The sequence below is a fragment of the Polyodon spathula genome, chromosome 5 (genome assembly GCF_017654505.1).
Source record: "Polyodon spathula isolate WHYD16114869_AA chromosome 5, ASM1765450v1, whole genome shotgun sequence".
Classification (NCBI taxonomy): domain Eukaryota; kingdom Metazoa; phylum Chordata; class Actinopteri; order Acipenseriformes; family Polyodontidae; genus Polyodon; species Polyodon spathula.
Genome location: NC_054538.1, coordinates 59,706,709 through 59,730,064, shown reverse-complemented (window position 1 = coordinate 59,730,064; position 23,356 = coordinate 59,706,709). Strand labels below are relative to the sequence as shown.

General features: G+C 35.0%; 1 protein-coding gene across 1 annotated transcript in view; it reads left to right on the top strand.

Moving 5' to 3' along the window:
* kif16ba (kinesin family member 16Ba) overlaps positions 1-23,356 on the top strand; it is a 149,405-nt gene that overhangs the window by 33,920 nt on the left and 92,129 nt on the right. Inside the window, exons 12-14 of the mRNA XM_041250878.1 lie at positions 2,080-2,139; positions 22,274-22,393; positions 22,525-22,576. Coding sequence (XP_041106812.1) covers positions 2,080-2,139; positions 22,274-22,393; positions 22,525-22,576 — 232 coding nt within the window. The remainder of the gene's footprint in view (positions 1-2,079; positions 2,140-22,273; positions 22,394-22,524; positions 22,577-23,356) is intronic.

The window sequence follows — 23,356 nt, the reverse complement described above, 5'->3', positions numbered from 1 at the left end:
CCAGGCGATTGGTTCACTATGGTGGGCTTAAAAGATGCTTGTTTTCACATCCCAATAAAATCAGGGCACAAGAGGTACCTCAAGTTTTGAGTATTGCCATTCAGCCTCACTCTAGCCCCCCTATGCCTTTTCAAAATGCAGGGAGGCTATTCTGGCCCCATTTGAGAGTCATGGGCATCGGAGTGCTCAATTACCTGGACGATTTATCTCATTTGTGTTCAGTCTCCACTGCAGGCAGGGGCTAACATGAAACTCATCACAGACCACCTACTTTGGCTAAGTCTGTCAGTTAACTGTGTAAAGAGCCAGCTTTCACCCTCGCAGACAGCCTGTTATTTAGGAGTGCGTCTGGATTCCAGGACCATGATGTCCACCCTGTCGGAAAACAGAGTGCAGAGAACAGCCACTTGTCTAAAGCTTTTTCAGCTCAACAGAAAGCTCACAGTAGTGATGTTTCAGTGTCTCTTGGGCTTGTTCGCAGCAGCTTCTCAGACCCTTCCTTTGGGTCGTCTGCGTATGCACCTTTTCCAAGGCTGGTTCAACAGCGGGGTTTTTCAGCCCGCATTGAACCGCGGCCATCTGCTGACAGTAGCTCGGCACTGTCTGCAGGCGCTATCCTGGCAGACACAGCCTGCTCACATGCGCTTAGGAGTAGCGCTGGGCAGCGTTACCAGAATGGAGGTTGTCACCGTGACAGGGTCTCCATATAAATATTTTGGAACTGCAGGCAGTGTTTCTAGCCTTGCAGAATTTTTTTACAGGGGATTCAAGGGAGACACGTGCTTGTCCGGACGGACAACAGTACTGTAGTAGCTTACATAAACCATTAGGGCGGCCTCAGGTCCCCAGGTCTCTATCGGGTACCCCGAAGGATACTGCTTTGGGCACACCATCACCTCCTCTCACTGCGCGCAGTACCTCCCTGGGGTGACAAATTGGACAGCGGACCTCCTTTCAAGGGGAGTCCACAGTGGCTCAGAATGGAGGCTTCATCCAGAAGTGGTGAGCCTCATTTGGCAACTGTTTGGGAGAGCCAGTGGCCAAAGCAGCTTCTGTATGCTTTTCTACCACTCGCCATGCAACCGCTGTGCCTGGAAAAGATCAGGCAGAACCAGGCCAGGGTGTTATTAGTATCCCCCTGTTGGTCCGGGAGACTGGTTTTCTACACTGATACAGCTCTTGAAAGGCCAGCCGTGGAGCTTGCTAAAGCGCCACAACCTGCTCCGCCAGATGCGGGGGACATTATGGCATCCCGATCCATCGAGCCTGCAGCTCTGGGTCTGGCCCCTGAACAGTATCATTTGAGCCATCTGGGACTTTCTAATAAGGTCATTTACAGAATGCCAGAGCAGAGTCCACGCATTCCCAGTATGGGTACAAGTGGGGCTTTTTTCAAATGTTGTGCCTGCCTAAGGGTTTTGACAATACAACCTGCCCCATAAGTTATACTGCAATTTTTACAGGACCTATTTGATAGCTCAGCGGCTTCAGCCATGGTCCCTTGCTAGACGCTTAATGTGGTGCTTGAAGCACTTGTGAAACCTCCCTTTTAGCCCTTGCATTCAGCGGAGCTGAAATGTTTATCTATGAAAGCGGCTTTCTTGCTTGCGATTACATCTGCTAAGCGGGTGAATGAGATGCAAGCTTTTTCGATTGCAGAAGCCTGTTTAATGTTTGCAGAGGCCAAGGCGAAAGTCTCACTTTGCACTAATCCTGTTTTTTTTTTTTTTTGCCAAAAACCAATCATTTTCATGCATTTTCAAATGAAGGAGGGCTGGGTGAGTCGCTGAGTTGTGATAGGTCTGAAACTACACAAGCTCTGTGGCCAGGGATTGGTCAGATTTAGCAGGGGGTTGGTCCGATTAAGCATGATCCCTGCCTGGAGTGGGTAGTTGTCCATTGAGTCAATAATCTGGAGGCCCACGGAGCTTTTACAATAGCCAGAAAGTCAGAAAAAAGTATTTTCCAGTCAGGTATTGGCGCCCTCTTAATAACCCCACAGTTTGAAAACCTCTGCTTTAGTATAACAATGGAATTTACGGTTAAAAAAAAATAACACTTTAATTTACTTCTTGACAGGTAAGAGAACTGACCAAAGAATGGACGAACAAATGGAATGAGACCCAAAATATCCTTAAAGTAAGTGAACGCAAAATATTTGGGTATATGTACAGTAACTATATTGTTCAAAATTCCCATGAAGCACACATTGAATAATTTACACATTTTCCATGGAACCTCTTTTCTGGTGTGTATTACATTAGATACATTCAATGACAGCAAAATTGAATGTGCTGATTTGTTGGTCTATTTGTTGGTAACGCTGCACAGACATACTCTAAAACTGGGTCTTGGAGATGTAAGGGGAGTAGTTCAGTACTCACAGACTCATTAAATTGTGTGAACCTTTTAAAAAATATTTGCAGTCTGTGATATGTGCATCTTTTAATTTGACAACTCCTTTGTATAAAGAAATTCACAATTATTTAACCATTATACAGATATTCGTTATATTATACACACTGAAATTGTTGATGGCAAATCAACGTATTTCAAATGTGAGTTAAATTATGCAATATTAGTTTACTATTTAAATATCTGAATTAGATGTAACCTGCAATGTGTATTATTTTGTTTTCACTTGAAATTGCATGTATGTCCTTACTGAGTTGTTTTGCTGAAAAGCAGCCTACAGTACATCGTAACTATTGAAAACCTAATGCATCAGTCAAATCATTATAACCTAGCACACAATGAGAGTTTGGTCTCAGTCCTGACAATATTTTGGTACATAGCAACAACCTAGGAATTCCACAACCTGCAGAACTGGCAGAGAGGCAGTAAAGCATGGATCATTAAGTGCAACACATTCTGGTCGATATATTTTGCAACTTAATTGAAATTCATAAGGGAATGGCTCTGTCTTTTGCATATTTGGTTGTAATGAAATACAAACAGATTTTGCATTGCATCAGTATTTATTAAACACCAGCAGTGCCTGAGGTTTTACTAGTTGAGAGCCAGATAACTTGGCAGCTCTGTGTTACAAAATGAAAGAGAAATTAGAAAACCTTGGAGATTAGAATTGCCCAGCAGATGGCAAGACAGTGAGAAATGACTTTACATAAGATATGTCCAGTGATTGATTTGAGGATTCGAGGTAGCAACATGAAAATTAAATCTCTTGAACTGTACTAAGGTTTTTATTGGTACATTGAATAGTACAGGTTTTATGCTTGGTATGACTGTGATGATTCAAAGGGAGACAAGTCAATACCAGTGTGCTTTGATACACTTATTTGTATGTAGCCATGGGTACAAGTTATATTGCATAATCTTTATGTTGAAATATGGCAATAAACAAGCAAAATAAAACAATTTTTATTTTATGGTAAAAAATAAATGTCTTTAAAAAAATGTAAGTAGTTAACATTTTAAAGAAATGCCCTGCAGTGTAATATAATCCCAGCTGCAAATACATACTTTTACTCTGGTGTGTTTTGTCAGGAGAAAGATGACCATCATAATGTTTTTGACTGAAATGAGTGCTACATTGTAGGAACAGAAAATGTCGATCAGCACTAAAGGACAGAGCATCTGTTGGATTCTCAATAATGCAATTATGTTTCACTCCCTGGGGAATTCTGCAAGATTTCATAAATTCTGCAGCAGAATATAAGAAAAAAAAAAGAGTCAGTGTAATGCATGTGTATGTGTTTGTTGCAGTTTATTTGAGACTTTTAAAATGTGGATCTTTACTGTACAGCTCCGCAGTAACAAAAGTTGTGTAAATGTTGTAATGTGCTGTATTAACGATTGCCTTGGATAAAAGCATCATCTAAATGATTTAATAATAATAATAATAATAATAATAATAATAATAATAATAATAATAATAATAATAATAATAATAATAATAATGTGTTCAGTTAGGGTGTTGGCATGGTTTTGTTGCATGTTGAATATGTTTGTTTAAAGAGTTTAGTTATGGTAAATGAGATGTTTCTCTACGGAATAAAAAAGCCAGTTATTAACGGTCGATTTCATCCAGTAAACGGAGTGCACTGTATATTCTTTTTACTCTATTCTCTTTCTTCCGAGTGCAAAAACAGCGTATTTCTACTTGATGAGCAGACGTGGGGAAAACAAGAACGTTTGTAGAGGATCATTAAAAAAATAAATAAATAAATAAATAAAAAACATATTTAAAGTGACACATTTCTAACAGGTAAATTTTTACAACGATGTTTCAACCCCTAGGTTTTCGTACCATCGTTCTGCTTTTACAGTTTATATAAACTTTACTTTTCTTTATCTGAAGTTGAAAATTATTTAATAAACATTAGTCACATACACGCATATTGCCATAAGACGGTAAAGTAGAAAATGGTTCTACCATGATACGCTCCCTTTCGGATCTTGCCTTGTTGTGTAGGGTCATCGTTATTGTTTTTGACGTTTTGTTGAATTACTACAATCTTCCTCGTACTTTCGTTTGTGTTTTTGGGAGGCCAGGTGATCATTGAGAGTGCATTTTCGTGTGTGAGCCAAAACACAATTGCATACCTTGCAAAATAATTTGCCACTGTCTTAATACATTTTTTTTTTTTTAATGTACTGTGGATTTTAGCCCATTGTTTAGCATTTACATTAGTTGTTTTGGCTTTAAGTGAATCATTTTTTCTCAGAAATGTTTCCATCTTGTCCCTGTAAAGTTACCTGAGTTGTCAGATTCTGCGCGTGACGAGATTCTGCGGACGCAGAATCGTGGAATTACCGAGGGAGATTTAAGGGAACTACAAATTTCTATATATATATATATATATATATATATATATATATATATATATATATATATATATATATATATATATATATAATATATATATATATATATATATAGATTACATCAGCAATACGTGTATAACGTTCTTAAATTTACAAGAATTGTAAAAGAGGAAACATTTTCCTGCTAAAAAGTTAATTTCAGTCTAAAATCTGGAAGAAAAGAGAATGAATGGATTATTGGTATTTTTTTGTGTTTTTGTGCCTTTCTTTCAAAAAGTATAGTGGATGATACATGTTGTACATCAAACGCTTGGAGCCCGTTAAAAAATTTTAGCTGTGGAGTATTGGAGTAGTGGTTTGAACCATAGGCTAATAGATGGGTTTAATCTAACAGTGATGGGAAACTGAGTCTACTGGGAAGGTTAACAGGCACATACAGGAGGTTATGGGAGGCTCTATTGCCTGGGGAAGAAAATAAGTATATTTGTTATTAAAAAAAAAAAAAAAGAGATGGTATTTGAATGGAGATCAGGGTTTTATTGAAGCCAACAGTGAAGATTGACCATTTAAAATTACTTGGGTAGGTTGTAACCATTTACCAAGGACAGCCCTTTTGACATGCCGTGTCTCATTTACAATGCTCCTGCACTTTTAATGCATTTTGGTGCCACAAGAAGTCTCCACACACTGACTTCACCAGAGACGTACAATTACAATTTCTAGACTCAAGTGTTCAGCATAGACTTTATAAAACCTTCAGATACTAAACTATTATTTTACTGTAGCAAATTAACTTGGAAAGCAGTAATACGTAGTTATGTTATGTGAAGTTTTTAATAATATTTAATAGTTCAGGTAAATATTCAAATATTATTGTATTTGTAATTGGCTTTAGACTGCTGCCAGTGTATCCCATTTATGAATATCTTTAAATGCAGTGAAAACCTGTTTACAAGCATGGGAGAGGGACAAAACAGTCTATATAAGGATTATGCAAGTTTTTACAGTCAGTATGCATGAGAAGTATACCAAGTCTTTGTATGCAAATTGCTACCCAATTTGTTAATGTTGGAATTACATGGATTCATTTTGATGCCACTACTGAGCAGACTGGATACTTTAACTTAGCGGTTAGACTACCAAATTCATTCAAATTCTAGGTGTGACAAAGTAACGCTGTAGCAAACTAATCTCATTGACTGATTTGACATACAGTACAACCCACAATTTTAAGTACAAATTTCATTGGGTGGTATGGGGTGATTTACCTGGATACTGTAAATTCAGTCCCTTTCCGATTTCTTTGTGCTGCAAGCTTGTACTGCTGTTTTGCTTGACCAGAGTAAACATAGCTAGCTGGTTTCTGTGTATTATAAAGTAATCTCATTATAATGTGCAAAACGTACTTGTAGCAGGACAGCGTCAACAAAGAGAATCATAAATATTTCTCCTTTATATACAGCCATTCTTCAGTTAGCACCGAATTACCTAATTGGAGATTGGCCACACCTGTGATTGTTGACAGGGACAGATTTAACCCCACCCCTGCCAACTTTACATTCCCACACACTACTTACATTAAGGGCTCTGGCCCTGCCACAGTGCTGTAAATGAAATGCTTATTGTTGCAAAATAATGCAGAGCAGGGTTCACAATTTAACTGTAATCAGGCAAAGGTCAATAAACATATTCGGTCTAACCTGTCATTAATGCAATTGCCAGTTTATGTAACTTATGGATTTACAGGTGGTTGTAAAACGAGTACCATTAACAATGCTGACTTTTGTTTCATGTGATTGTGGTGGATGTCTTTTTTAGTGGGTTATTAGCCAACCTTGTCTTAATTCTGATATTAGCAACTGCAACCTCTCTGATGGGTGGTTTAAAATAATTTTGTTTTCATATCATTAAAGCGCTGCTTTAAAAGAATTGGATGTCAACAAATTCTGGTATTATTGTTATCAGCTAGGAATGAATATTCCTGCGACCGGTGCCTGTTTGCACAACCGTGTGTGTAATGTATGTAACACTGTAGATGTCTGCATATATCTAACTGCTTCTCTCATTGTAATGAAACTTGTTAGGACACTTTTAAGTCATTGAGAGTAGCATAACCACGTGATACAAAGAGGCGCCTTTTAAGTCTGTCTATGCATACTTACAGTTTTAGTGGAATCTGAAGAATACCTTATCCAATATTATTGCAGTGTTATTTACCACAGGTTATTGATTGTATCAAAATCTAGAGATGTGACATGTCTGTCTGTTACGTATGCCACAGGCCCTGTAGGTCATGATAAATTACTGGTCCATGGTAGTCCATAACCTTGGCATACTGGTTCATACAGCAGGGCAGTCCAATTTTTTTACTCTATAACAAGATAACGTTCTGTGGTTTAACCCCCCCCCCCCCCATTGCTCTTGTGCTTCTCCAAATAAGCATTTATTAATGCAACAGCTTCAGAGAGCGAAAAGGGTTAACCCTATTGATGAGCATATTTGCAGAATACAAGTAGGCCTAATTTGCCAGTTTAATTAAGAGGCTGTATTTCTTTTGAGACCTACATTGGCAGAGGATGTATCTTGAATTTGAATGTGCATATTTCACATGCATAATTATTCAACTCTATTCTGTGAGGTGTTACATTAAAGGAAAAAAAAAAAAATGAGTGGAATAAATAGGAGTTGAATTTAAGTGGAAGCACTTTATTAAAATGTTGGCTTTTTTTTTTTTTTAAAAAACTGGCCATTTGTTGAACCATGCTCAACATCTTATTAGAAAATGGATGCAGGTATTTTTTTTATTAGTTCTTCAATATCTGTAAATTTGAAATGCACATGTTCAGTAGTATTTCCAAGATTGATTGTAGACACTTGTGTGAGTGAAGTAGTTTATCTTCCAGAGAACTGCAACATTTGTTTTCATTTTCTTGAATGCAGACAGAATCCCTGTGAGAATAAACAGCTTCATTGCTACATGGCTCTGTTTAAAACTCTTGCGTTTGCACTTTATATGCAGCTCTCCTCATCTCCATAATGTTTTTTAATAAAGGTAATTCAAACAAGATGTACAGTAGTCAGGAGTCATGAAAGGACCAGCACTTCGATATATCATATCCAAAGTGATACTTATTATGAGTGTGTCTTCTATAATCCCCTGGTGTTGTTTCTACTAGGATCATTATTTATGCTGTATACAAATTATTCCAGCAAAAATGACATTTCTTTAACCACTTCAAACTGCATTTCTGCATGAGTGTCAAAAATGACCACTAGTGTTCATGTGCCCCCTCTGAAACTATGATTCTATTTGCTTACTCAAAGTTTCCAAAATGGTAATTTCTGAAACCTTACTTTGACTTTTTAGAAGTGGATGACTTTTTTTTTTTTTTTTTTTTTTTTTTTTGATGGAATAGTTACAGCATTAGGCATGGTGATCTAAGCAGAAACAACAATAGAGAATGAAAGAGTAAACACACAATAGCTTATTAAAAAGATTTCTGGAAATGTACAGTAATTTGCAACCGCTACCCGGGCTACTTTTGCACATTGATGCAAACCGATTATTAATTATCACAGGTATTGTTGTGGACTGTCTTTAACAGGCTATACCAAGATAAGACAATTTAATGATATGCATGCATTCTCTATTTAAGCATTCTATTTAACTGCCCTGGAAATGTTGTACCTTACCAGTACTCTGTGTGTGTTAGGTTTCCCATTACTTGCTCTTATTTTTTATTTTTTTGGTAATGCGCTATTCACAGTAAACCTAAAATGTTCTGATCTGTATTTGCAGAATGGGTTGGTTTGATTGATGAGGCTTATATAGCCTTAAGCAGTGGGAAGGAAGAAAAAAAAAACAAAACATGCGATTGGAAAATTTCTTGTATCCTATGCGGTGGACTGATTTAATGCATTTAGCAGATGAACCTGACTTCCTTGTGCAGGCAGCAATATGAAGTGTATAAATTGATGAGGCACTGCATCAAGCTTCGAGTGTCAGCATCAACTGGAAGTGTGTCACAGTGTATTGACAGATTAATTTAATTTATACTGCAGGCAGCTTCATGGCTGTTTAGTGGTGTTGGCCTCATCTTGAAATTTAGTTTGATTTTCTGTACATGAAATTCAATCATTAATTAAAGATGTATTTTCAATTTCAGTCTGGGAAATGGTTGAACATTGCTGCAAAAGCACATTTCATTAAGAGTGAGTGTAACTAGTTTTTGATTAAAATCTGTATTTGACCAGTCAGAGGAAATATGCCCACCATTAATAACATCATGTGGAGAAGTATGATCCAAGCTGTATGCAGATGTTAGTGATAGCTTTTGCATTGGGCGGGCGGTTAATGTAATGTTCCAAAAGACTTCAGTGAATTGCACTAGATGGAAAGGGTGACAAATGATGCATTAAACCCAGATTAGTCTTTGAGTATCTTTTTGGTCTGTACATAGTGGTACTATAGGTTTGTGGGCCTGTACATATCATATTGGTTTAATAGTAATCTGAATTCACTACTGTCACATACTAGCAATCCGTTAACCAATGAAGTGGATCTAGATCCCCCTAAAAATGTAAAATTTTAAACTTCAAGAACTTGATCCTGCAGTAAAATAAAATGCAGTATGTTTTTTAGGCAGGTGGGGGTGCTATTGTATAGGAATTTCTTGTCAACATCATGTTGGAAAGCAGACCTTGTGGGATCAAGCCCTTCCTGTGGCTGCTTGCATAATATTTCAATCTATTATGTCCTAAATGGAAACAAGAAGTACAAGTGTATTTGGCTGAATGTTTCTTTCAGAGTTTATCAAAATGGACCATATATTTGGAACATATTTATAAGTAGTGATTTTTCTAAGGCACAGTACTCGGAACGTTATCACATTGGATGAAAATCTTATTTTGGCAGGGAAGAAAATCCTGGTATTTTATGTTATCTTTTGTCTACAAGGATGTGTTTATGTTTAGATACCTTAAACCTATACCAGTCTTTGTTAGAAAAAGGTTTGTGTGAATGTTGTGCTTTCCTGTATCATTTTAAGGCAGGTGCCTGCATCAAATACATAGGCTGCAGCTGAAACATTTGTCTGCTTGACTTACTTTTGTGTAAGATTTCATTTACAATCTTGTGTAACTGTATTGAATGTTTTTGGATGACTGATCTCTATTTAAACAACCCCACTATGCAGTAAAACTACTAGGCTGTGCTTCTATTTTTTTTTTTTTAAAAGATCAATGAAAGATGTCAAAGTTCCTGTACCCATATGTCTTGTTGTAATTATATGACATTTGCTACTATTAAGCTGCAAATGTTAACCCCAAATGCAATTTTTGTCCAAAGTATGCTTTCAAATTAAAGTAATTTTAAGTAATTCCTAAATGACAGACCATGACATTTTGATTAAAATGAACCTAATAGGTTGAGTTATTACTGGTAAGAATCATTGGTCAAGTTTTCTAGCTTCAAATATGTTCCTAATTTAGCAAAATTGGTTTTTTTAAAAACTGTTTTACAGACTTTTACATTATGTTGAACAATGGCATTCATTAGCCTAATCATGAGTTCTTCTTTATCATGCAGTCTTGCATGGTGATATCATCAGTGTAATTTTAAACCTGTACTGAATAGACCCAAGCAAGCAAATAATCTGTTGCTTTGTGTCTCTTAGATGTGAGAATATTGGAATACAGAAGAGGTTTAACTTTTTTTTTTTTAACTGAAATTGTTTTATGTCGTATGTTTAATTTGTATAACTGCTGTCATTTTGTTCAGTCAACATTTAAACTTTTTTTCTAATTAATAATAATAATAATAATAATAATAATAATAATAATAATAATAATAATAATAATAATAATAAAAAACTGGATGAAAAACAGGTTGCACTTTTAAACATAACTTTGTAGCAGCAAACTCTGTTTTCCCAAGCTGAACAGTACCATTACCAGGGTTAAAAACTAACCAAATTGTGGTACTAGTCCAAAGGACTAGTACTTTTTGAAACTTGGTAGTCCAGATGTGAAGCGCTTATGTTGGAATCAACAACAACAGTTGGGGGTCTCTAAAAAATATTAGGCTTACATTTTATTTTCCAAAAAAAATAAACACTGTTATAAATTTTGACATTTATTTATTTATTTTAACAAAGGCACCTTAGTAAATGTTCCTACAGATCGATCATTCACCTGTTTGTACCTCATTATGAGTGATTACTAGTGTGTGCTGAGAAAGTGACACTGAAAACACCAGACATGATGACAGAGGAAAAATTCTCTGAGCTGTGTAACCTTGCTGACCACGAAGCTCCGCCTGAAAATGACACCGATGACCCAAATAAAAGGTTTATTTTATTGTTTGCATGTGTTGCTATTTACAGAAATGTTGACTGGTTTGTGGAGTTGGGGGGTTATGAATTACTACCTACAATAATTAATGTACTCGCATAGTCTTTACTAAAGTCCCAATTTAAAGTCCATACATTTCAGTGCATCCCTCGGGATGAAATTGTTAGCTAGTTGGCTACTTTTTTTGGGAGAAAACCACTTCAGGAAGTACAGTAGAATCTGCCAGAACTGAATTTCTTCTAGGCTGGATACTAATGAGAGAATAAAAAATACAAAATAATAATGAGGGAAACAAGAAAGTTGGTGGACTTTGTATCAGTGCATTTGAATATCCGGTTTGTCAGAGCTTCCAGTGAAGGTTTTACTATTTAAAATGGTACTATAGTACTGTATTGGTATAAGAAACGGTTGGTTTTAAAAACGTAATTTCATTTCAAATCACTTAAAATATGCTGACGATAATGTAAACAGCACCAAGCAACTGACAGCAAGTCCCAAACTTTAAACATGTTACTGTTTATAGGAAAGAACTCATCTTTATTATGAATATATTGTGTTATTATGTTTTAAGCAACATATTACGTGAATGTTCATTATGGTAGTTGTTTATTTATTAGTTTTAAAATGTTTAGTAAAATGGGGCCTATTTTTTTTTCTCGTTAGTACAACCGGCCCCTTTGCTAATCAGGGCTTCAGTATTTTTTTTCTTTTGTGATGGGGCTCTCAACCCGGTATCTCCACATTATATTTTTGTTTGCTTTGAAAAACCTAAACTGCCACCACCCCTCCTCCTAATTTCTAAGAAACCTGAAGTAATCTTCAGGTGACAAACATTTGCCGGAAATTATTTTAATCCAAACTCCTCCCTCAATTGAAGGAAAAAACTTACCTACCTCAGGAAAATTCATTACTTTAGTGATAGTTGTGCTGCCCAAACAAAAAAGTTAAATTTCATAAATGTCTGCCACCATAAACTGGACTTCAACCGGCATGCAGAATGGCATTTCTTTGTAACGTCACATGGCAAAGGCCCTTGTGAAGGGTATTGAGGGAACAGTCAAGCGAAAGACTGCAAAAAAGAGCTAGCAGCATCCCACTGATGGCCAGATTGTAACCCCTGAAGACATGTATTCATTCTGCAAGACTGCCTTCGACAGCATAACCTTCATCTTTGTGCTCGGGGGTGAAAAACAATCTTGGCCAATGCTGAACACTTAACATAGGTTCAAGTCTGCATTAACCATAAAGGGCACTAAACGCCTGCATAGATTCATCCCCATTTCCCAGACTCCGCTTTGTCTCTTCTCTCTCCATAAGTGAATCAGAAACTGTAAGTATCTCCTGGGAATGCTCTGATGAATTCAAAGCTGTGAATCAGATAGGATGTTTTGTTTCTGTCATCTATGCAGATATGTATTGGATGCAGGGTTAGAAACTAACAATATTGTGCTACTACTCCGAAGGACTAGTACCTTTTAAAACTTGGTAGTCCTGATGTAAACTTACTAGTACTTATGTGAAGTGCCTAAGTTGTAATCAACAACAGTTAGGGTCCTTAAAAACAGGCTTAGATTTTATTTTGCTAAAAAATAAACACCATTATTAATTTAAAAGTACCTTTTTTTTTTTTTTTTTTTTTTTTAATAAAACAAAGCACCTTCGCTGATACAGATCGATCAATCACCTGTTTGCACCTCGTTACTGAGCAACTAAATGTACTGTGTGCTGAGAAACTGACACTGACAGCACCAGAAGGGATGACAGAGGAAAAAATTATTTTAGCTGTGTCACCTTCCCAACCATGAAGCTCCATCACAAATTGACACCGATGACACAAGTATATTTATTTTATTGTACATGTGTTGCTATCTAAAAAAAATGCTGGCTAGCTATGAATTACTGTCTACTTTGAGACTTTGTATAAATGGATTTTATATTTTTAAATGCTGCAGTAACAGTTCTGCTTGTGAAGCATCCACACTATATATTGACAGAACAGGTGATTTATTTGCACTATGCAGGACCTTATTTTCCCCCATTGGTGCTTGAGCCCCGGAGAGTCGCGGAATCACCCCCTGTGCACATATTATCAGTAATTAAATCCTGGTTTTCAAACTCAGTGATTATCGTTCACCAGTAATATATTGGTATAAGAAAAGTGTGTTTTAAAAAAAGTAATTTCAGCTTCCAATCATTTAAAATTTGCTGACGATAATGGAAACACCAAGCTACAGACGGCGAGTCCCCAGCTTTAAATGTGTTACTGTTTATAGATAAGAACTCAACTTTATTATGAATATATTGTGTTATGTTTTAAGCAACATTCTTAGATAATGTTCATTATGGTAATTGTTTATTAGTTTTAAAATGTTTAGACATCTTCAGTCAGGGTTGTAACCCAGTGCAAATCTCCACATTTCTTTAAAATTACTTTACACTTCAAAAGGTGCAACATGTTTCAGTAAATTCAAACGACAAACTTTGCATCCTGCACAGAGAGAGAACACAAACGTCATTAAGTGGGGTTGGCATTGCAGGGGAGATGAAGGGAGTTTTCAGTTCTGAGTGACTGTTTTCTAAGCATTATTTGTGAATGCTTAGTCACCATTGCTACACCCCGTTAGAAAATTGACTTCCCTGCATGTTTGTAACGCAAGACTGACCAGAGCCTATGCGTAAATTTGTTTTAAGTACTCGCCCAGAGGACTACTGAGACACAGACATCAACTAGTCCTCATCAGATTTAATTCGCCTCGGGCAAGCGTGAGTTTCTAACCCTGTTGGATGGGTGTGATTGAAAATGTCTGAGGAATTTGGGGTCTTATATATCCAATTCATGCACCCTGGTAGGAAATAACAGCAGTATCACTGGCCAGAGAAGGATGACAAATGCTGGGTACCCCATGGCAACATTCTCACTAGTCTCACTTAGTCTTCGTCAAGTTTCAGATCAAGATCTCAAAAAGACTGAGAAACTGTGGAGAGAGAGAAGGGGTCAATGACTGATGTGGCATGTGTTGCAGAAAAGTAGTTTTTCACAAATTACCTTCCTAATATTTGTGACACAGCATGGACCATGACCCTTTCTGGGTAAGTTCGATTTTTATTTTTGGGATTTCGCCCCAAGTTTAAAAACTGTTAAGGTGTAACTTTTGTTTTCTTTTAAGTGTGTGTGTGTGTGTCTATATATATATATATATATATATATATATATATATATATATACACACACACACACACACACGACATTGGAACACCATCCACATTAAAATAACCTTATTAGCGTGACGTTTATATATATATTATATATATATATATATTTTATATATATATATATATACTATTATATATATATATATATATATTTATTTTTTTTTTTTTTGCAGTGCGATTTCCAATAAAATTGCACCTCCCACAAGTCTGTAGCACAAACTGTTTGAGTAAAAGGTTGGATAACGTTAAGAGGGGGCTACCCATAAACCACATTTTGACCCCTTTACCGGATCAGATTAAAAGTGTAAATTTAAGCTTGTTTGCTTAAAACAACCCCAAGAATCACATTGGTGTAAATTGAGGATGGTAGGGTATAACCCGTTGGTGATTTGTCATGGAATGACCCAGAAGTCCTTTGCATTTAAAGCAATAGGCTTCTGGCTCCACAATGTAACAGTATGCTGTAGGTACACCGCTCCCTTGTTGCTTGTTGTACTTTGAACCATCCATTCTCCCCTCTATCTTAACAAGCTTCCCAGTCCCTGCTGAGAGCATCCTCATAACATGATGCCACCAGTACCATGCTTGACAGTTAAATGCATATTTAGAAGAAAATAACAACTGAATATCAGAGCTAAAAAAAAAAAAAAAAACTACAGTCGCAGAGAAGTATTGGCACCCTACACTTAATATAAGATAATTCAGGAAGTACAAGCATTTAGTGAACATTAGCCACTGATTAATAAGACAAAGACCAAAATACACACATTCTGGTAGTTTTACAAACAATATTTATTAAAAATCAAAAGCAGTTGAGCAATTTCCAATATAACAGCGTAAAAAATGTATATATCAAATATATAATAGTCATTGATTGAAAACCATTAAACAGTAATTAAGCTGCATTATAAAGTTAATAGACAGAAAAAGAGGTAATTTTTTCCAGCATGTTTGAAGAAGACCATTTTGTCAACACAGCAGATGATGGTCAAGAAAAAGTAGTTGGATTTACCTTTAAGAAAAGCACTTATAACAAACTATGACAAAGAAAATGGCTACAGAACATTATCAAAGAAATATGGAATACCAAAATCCACATTCTTAGCAGTAATCAAGAAGTACCACAGAACAAATTCAACTGAAACGCTTGAAAGACGTGGGTGTCCAAAGAAAATGATGCGTACAGCAGGTAGGAGAATCGTCCGAGCAACTAAAAAAAAAGATTAATGCGACTGAAGATCGAATTAATGCAGCCATGTATCAAAATATTCTACAAAGTACAATGATACCATCTGCTCGTAGGCTGATTGGCAGACAGTTTATCTTCCAACACAACCACGACCAAAAGCAAAAAGCTGTCAACTCTGCAATTCTTTGAAGAAATGATGATAAAAGTTCTGGAATGGCCTTGGTAATCCTCAGATCTCGATCCAATAGAAATGCTTTGGATTGATCTGAAAAAAATTGTAGCCGGGCACTGTGTATCCAATCCGTCTGAGCTGCAGGGAATATGCAAGACAGAATGGGCCCAGATTTCACCAGCAAAATGTAACATACTGGTTAAGAATTATCATAAATGACTGAAATCCGGAATAAAAGCAAAAGGAGGACATCCAAAATACTAAATCAGTTATCCCAATACTGTCATGAACGAATACTTTAAAGTAAGTTTTTTTTTAAATGTGTTTTGTTTTTTTTTTGATAAACATTATTTGTGAAATTACTAGAAATTGTGTGTTTGTTTTTTCTTTTATTAAAAAGTGTTTAAAGTTTACTACATGCTTGTCCTTAATCTGTTACCTTGAATTATGGTATAATAAGCGTAGGGTGCCAATATTTTTGTCTGCAACTGTAGAAATTCTTGTGAAATTGTAAGGGGAAATACCAATTATATTAACTCCAGTTAAGGAGAGTAGATTAAGTGCCTGACTTTTTCCTGTAAATATTACCCTTAATCTGTTTTATTATATATACAGCTTACTTTGGTGTCTTAGTTCTTTGTTTTATTTAGCTAATTTATATCAAACAAACCTTAAAAAAGCTTCAGCTTATCACATTATTATTCAAGAACATATTTCCATTCAAGCATGAGAAGAATAGCTAGCTAATCACTCAGGTAATTACTTTTGTATGAAGAATTGCAGTCTAATGATTTTTTTTATTCCTGATTTCCACCGTTAATTTTAAAGCATTGAGTCAAAGAAAAGATAAGAACTGCCTGAAAGCTTTTTCTATTATTGTTCATCTTCTGTTACATTATACATAAAAAAAAAAAAAAAAAAAAAAAAAAACAAAGGAACAACCTTCAGATATTATTGAGGTATCAATTGCAATGTTTACTTTTTTTTTTTTTCCTCCACAATCAAATCTCACACTGGGGAACCTTTTTAGAGGCAGGAGAGTTTTGAACAGTGAAAAACACTTTACTGCATTACATGATGGTGTTTGTTAGCATTTTCATAACAAGTTTTGTCAGATGTATACATGGGGAAATAATCTGCTACTGTGCAGCTTATTGCTTTGTAACCCTTGGCTTACTGATATTACTCAATATATTTTACAAAGCTTCACTGCATTCAGGTGTAATACCCCAGAGGTAAAATCATAGGAGGAACACCTCATTTCATTCTAAAAAAATAAAATAAAATTCAAACAGTGAAGAAAAAGTGCCATCTGCTAAAAGAATTACATGACACATGCCTGTTTTATATGGGTTTATTTATTTATTTATTTATTTTTTAAGTCTTATGGACACAGCAGGAAACAAGTACATATTTTTTCTTTCCCCCTTTCAAAGGTGTTCTAAGTAAGTCCAACAGCGATTGGAAATATCTATTTACTATTTGTTTTTAAAAAGTGTACCTATGGTTTTGCATATAACAACTTGTCAAATTAAGTAAAGCCTTTTGGAAATAGTATGTTAAGCGTTTTACACGTGCAAATGGTATATGTAGATCATAGTGACCTTTTGTATTTACATCCTTGGTGATCATCCATTGTTATTGTTCTTATTGTTGTTGTGTTATGTGATTATTGTTGTGTTTTTACTTGAGAATAAGCTCTGTGAGAAAATCTATATCATTTAATTTGAAGCCATTATCTAACTTGAGAATTACTTTTGTCTGTGCACAAAAAAGAAAATGAGTTAAATGTTCTGACATGTGACCTTGATATCAACTGCCCAATCAAAAAATAGAGAATTAATGCAATTAATACAATAATAATTAGGTTAATAATTCCATATTTCAAACAATTAATTCTATTCATTTGATGTTATTTTATTAAAATAGGACACAAGGGCTTCCTTTTGTTGTGATCGCTGAATGCTGTGCATGTTAAATCTGTGCCATGAGTATTGAATTATTAACACCCCTTTCGTTAGCATGGTTAAATGCTCATTGTTAGGCATGAAGTTGGAGTTAAATCTTGTTGATATTCATTTTAAAATTACATCACTGTAGATGATAGTTTAATGGGAATATAAAAGTCCTGTTTCAAGTTAAGGGGAAACTAATTATTTCTACCACATACTTTTTCCAGCAATCATCACTCATGAAATAAAAAAAATAAAAAAAATCTCGACTTCTGAGGAACTGAAGCAGTAGTAGATATGAAAGAAAGTATGCTATACTCTCATTTATATGTGATGTTTCATAAAAATGACACATCACATTAATCTATGAGACAACACGTCACCACTAATGAAGTCATTGAAGAATTATTTTAATTAAACGTCAGGCTGAGAGGTGATGTCTTTCCCTGTTAGTGTTCGAACGAAGAAGGCTTTCTACTAACTGTCGATGGGGTGGAAATGTAGGCATCTTTAATAGAATTGTGATGCTGGTAAAAAGATAAAGGGACTGTTCTGTTCATGGAGGGATAGGAAGTATTGACTTCTTGAAATGATGGATTTACACTACATAGTCCTATTTTCTAACTAAATTGCTAAAATAATCTATATGACTAATGTGTGGTTTGGTAGTTTATTGAAGGGTGTTTATGACCCTGTTACTTTCTAATATATATATATATATATATATATATATATATATATATATATATATATATATATATATATATATATATAAAATGTATTTGCTGCCTTTTCTTGTATTCCCTAAGCCATTGGCTGTGTTTTTTTTTCCTATTTAGTTAGGTAATCTCCTTAATGGGGAGTGCCTATAGAAAGTCTACACCCCCCTGAACTTTTTTCACATTTTGTTGTGTCAGTGCTTGAGTTTCATGCATTTAAATGAGGATTTTTTCCCACTTATCTACATACCATACTCCACATTGTTAAGGGGAAAAAAGGTTTTATTGAGAAAAAAAATTATATATTGAAAATACAAAAGTGAAAGATCATAATTGGATAAGTCTCCACCCCCCATTGTTCCAGAAGTCTTGTGGATCATCTATGTGCTCTTTGGCAAACTTCAGATGGGCAGCAATATTCTTTTTAAAGAGCAGTGGTTTCCTCCTGGCTATCCTTCCATGAACACCATTCTTGTTCAGTCTTCTTCTGATAGTTGAGTCATGAACACTCACATTAGCCAAGGTGAGAGTGGCCTGCAGGTCCTTGGATATTACTCTGGGGTTCTTTGTGCCTTCCTTGATGATTTTCCGGTTTGTTCTTGGAGAGATTTTGGTAGGATGACCGCTCCATGGTAGAGTGACGACTTGAACTTTCTCCATTTGTAGACTATCTGTCTGACAGTGGATTAGTGGAGCCCCAAATACTTAGAAATGGTTTTGTAACCCTTTCTAGACTGATGAGCATCAATTGCTGTTTTTCTGAGGTCCTCAGAGATTTCTTTTGATCGTGGCATGACGTGTTCCTACGCACTTGTATAGTGAAGACCAAACTCACTTAAGATCTACCTAATTATCTAAACACCTGATTCTAATGATCCCCTTAATTGAGCTGATAAAACCAGGGGTTCAGTTACTTTTTCACATACCCTGACTCTTAATTACTTATTGTTTGTCTAATTAATTTTGTTTCAAAAGCTATGGAATTGGTTAATTTAAACCCTATTGGATATTTAAGAAAGACTGCTTTTGATTAAAGGCGGCTAAGATGGTAAAACTATCGAATTTCCATTATCATCATTGGGGTTTACAAACATTTTCTCAGCACTGTATGTATGTAATATATTCATATGTAATAACACTTGTTACACATATGATTATAGAATCACTATATTCATTAAAAAAAAAAAAAAAAAAAAAAAACATTGTGGTTCTATAACTTAATATTATATAAGAGTGTGGTCCATAGTATGAACAATGTATTGGTTATTTGCAACTAATGGAAGTTTTCTTCCCAGGTTAAAAGTAATAAAAACAAAATGGAAAAAAAAAAAAAAAAAACTGTATTACTACTGGATGTATTGTGCTGACAAAAAATTGGAATATAAACCAAAAAAGATTTTTAAAAGCTTTCTAAAGGTGAATTTAGGAATAGGTATATTTTTAGCTGTTTAGCTACTGACCAGCCATACTTGAATTTCTTTCAACCCGTCGTCACACAAAGCCATCCCAAAGACGACTAGGCTTTAATCCTGTTTTGTAAGTGCCACCAAATACATGTTTGTTTAGTAGTTGTTCTATTTTTTTCCATGTGAAATGACTTTTTCACTTGGACAATGATTTAAGTGTGACTTTTAGCTTTATGATGTCACTGTTGTAATACCAGGGTGTAATAGACTACAATCTGAATGTCAGAGCTGTAGGGCAACATTAATCATACATTCATTTGTGTGGAATACAAAGGGTGGGACCTTTAATAATTTTCAGATTCTGGCATTATGTTATTTGTGCAATAACAACTTAACAACTTGCGTTTCCCCAGTAACATATTTTTAATACACAAATGCTTTTGTTTCAAAACTACTGTGGTACAAAACCTCCTGTAAAATAATTTAAAGTATTTTTAGGGGAGAGGAATGTGGCAGCATTGCAGGATGAAAGGGGGGGGGGGGGGGTCAGGGGTATTAGGTGGCAGGGAGGGGGTTAAATTCCTCCTTGTAAAAACACATGGGGATGTGGCTGAAGCCGTCAACTGAATAAATAATTAAATGATCAATTAAGGCTACAGGTGTATGACTAGGGTGGTCATGGGTGTTAGACAAGTAGTGTGGTGGTGAAAGTATCGTTTGCGTTTTTTTTTTTTTTTTTTGTGTTGTGAAAATGTATTGTAAATAAATGCACACGATTACTTAACTATAGCGTTTCTGGTCTCTGAGTCTCTTTGCCGACTTATCAAAATGCTTTGACATGCTTTATTTTCACTTTCTGTGGTTTAATCAGTCAAATTTCCAGATATACGAGCACATACCCAAAACAATCCACTGCATTAGAAAAAAAAAAATATATATATATATATATATATATATATATATATATATATATATATATATATATATATATATATATATATATATATCATTTTTGATTGAATACACCCCTCTGTCATCTAAATGTAGTTACGAATCCCCACTTAATCTCATTTTTCTTTGCTGCTTTTCTCAGTGTTTTTTGCTAAAATACTTTCTCATCTACAGAGGTATATTTAAGATAGAAAGCATTGCAGACATCAGTCTCTTACAGAATCACTTTTTTCTCCACATGATTGTTAGTTATGAGGATTAACTCCATAACGGTTGGGTGACCTGAAAAATGATTCGGAAAGACAATCTGTCATTTTTAACAATTCTGATTTGTTCTATTTTCAGGAAAGCATCAAAACAATTATTTCCTTTATTTTGTTAAGCCTTGGTGTTACGCTAGGTGGAGACTATATGAATGAAAGACTAAATTCAGTAGAACCTATGCGGTTACAGATTTGAAACCGTAATGTCTGCAAGCTTCAGATGGATACATGATCTCTGTGCAATTAGTTCACGTCTCAAAAAACCCAGTATGTTGTAGCACTTCTGTTGTAATTAGAATACAAAGCATGTTGGTTCTATTGGCTTTTGGATGCATTAGGCAATGTTATCCTGGGATGTCTGCTTTGAAAACCAAAGTCATAATAACATGTCAAATGGAAAGCCAGGATCACTAAAAATTGGGTTTGTGGGATTGTCAAGATTAATAATAATTTATTCTAATGCTATCTTTTCCAGTATACTGACTGTGTCTAAATGGTAAGATTATGCAGTTGTTATTTCATTTAGACCAGCCATTTAGTACTTAATATTACAATTCTTTTAATAAAAATCAAATCTGGTATTTACAATTTACTATTTGGGGATCTAATTTGTTTTTTTACAACATGATTTTTTGGACATATTTTACATTAAAAAAAAATAATAATAATTGAAAAAATTGAAAAAAACTACAAAAATCAGTTTCAATTTGAATGAACAAATTGTTCATCTGGTCCTAGATTGTAACACACTGCAGAAAGACCCCCCGGCACAACAATTAAAGTGGGTCCACACAAATACAAACTTGAGGAAAAGCCCTTTCTGTCTCACTCACAGGCCAAATAAAATGTAACACCTATACATTGCTAATAGTTCCGTTTACAAGTACCAGTTGTAATCTTATCTGGATAAACTTATTTACTCTATACTGGACAGCAGCACAAATATATCTAAATTGAGTGTGTAAATATTGAATTGAGTAAATATGAACTTGAAAATACAGGGCTATACACTATAGTTGAATCCGATATTTTAAGGAACCCCACTTCCTCAGAAACCTGTTGAAATGTTTTAAATTTGATCTTTAGCTTCTATCACAGATTCCTAGTTGCTTGGAATTACAGTAGAATAACATTATTATAGGAGACACAGTTATTGGAAATAAAGTCCTGTAAAGTATTAACGCACTTGTAGCCAGAGGGTGTAACAGAATATAAATTAATGTAAATTCTTTCTTTCTGCTCCTGTATTTATTTTTTTTTTTGCTGCAGGAAGAAACCCTTGCTCTCAGAAAAGAAGGGATTGGTGTGGTTTTAGACTCTGAGCTGCCTCACTTAATTGGCATTGATGATGATCTGCTTAGTACTGGTATTATCCTGTATCATTTAAAAGCAAGTATTTTTTTTTTTTTTTAAATGAAAACAAATACAGTAGTATATTTCAAAATTTTGTTTCAACTAATGAAAGCAGTACAGTGTATATTCTTTCTTTAATTAAATGAACCATCCTTAATTTATTTTAGGATGGAAAGACTGTTGTTGGTCGTGACGATGCTGCTGCTGAACAGGACATTGGTGAGTTTGTTTTGTCAAACTTCTGTACTGAAATCTGTCTTTAGAAAGGTATTTGATGTTTCAAAATGCTTGACAAAAGCACATGACAATATAAGTTTTATTCACAAGACAGTCCATTGCTGCTTTCTTGCATTTTAATACCAGGTATGTCTAAAATATGTAATGTCACATCATATACTGTATAAACTTCTTAAATTAATTCTTAGAAGTTAGCAGTAATCTTTCGAATAAATCAAGTTCCATACTGTACCTAAATGATTCAAAACGTGTTTCACCCAGTGAAAAGGTAAGGAACCAATACTCCCATGTTCTGTTTAAGCAAATGTTTTCCTCATTATTCCAGGAGTAATGCGGTTTGCTCCGAATTCTATGTGTGCTTTGGTAGCCTTATGGCTTTAATATCCCAGTGGTGGACTATGTCGCTTTGTGGGTATTTCCAATAGCCTAAATAATACCTCAATATTAAAAGAAATATAATCTTCTGCTGACATGGAGCTGTTCCGTTCAAGTACCTTGTACATAAAAGCGAACATGGTTTGTTAACTGTTTGTAAAACATTTAAATAAATCAAAGTGCCGGTAACTTTTTTTTTTTTTTTTTTTTTTTTTTAGGATTTGAGTGCAGGTTTGTGTAAATTTCAGTATTTAAGCTAACGTTAAGTTCTAAAATATATTGGCCAAAAAATAAATAAGTTTTAGTTGCTATTGTGGTTACTGTATTGCTGCTGACAGCAAACAGTATTCTCATTTTTTTATGTATTTATTTTTTTAAACCTTTATT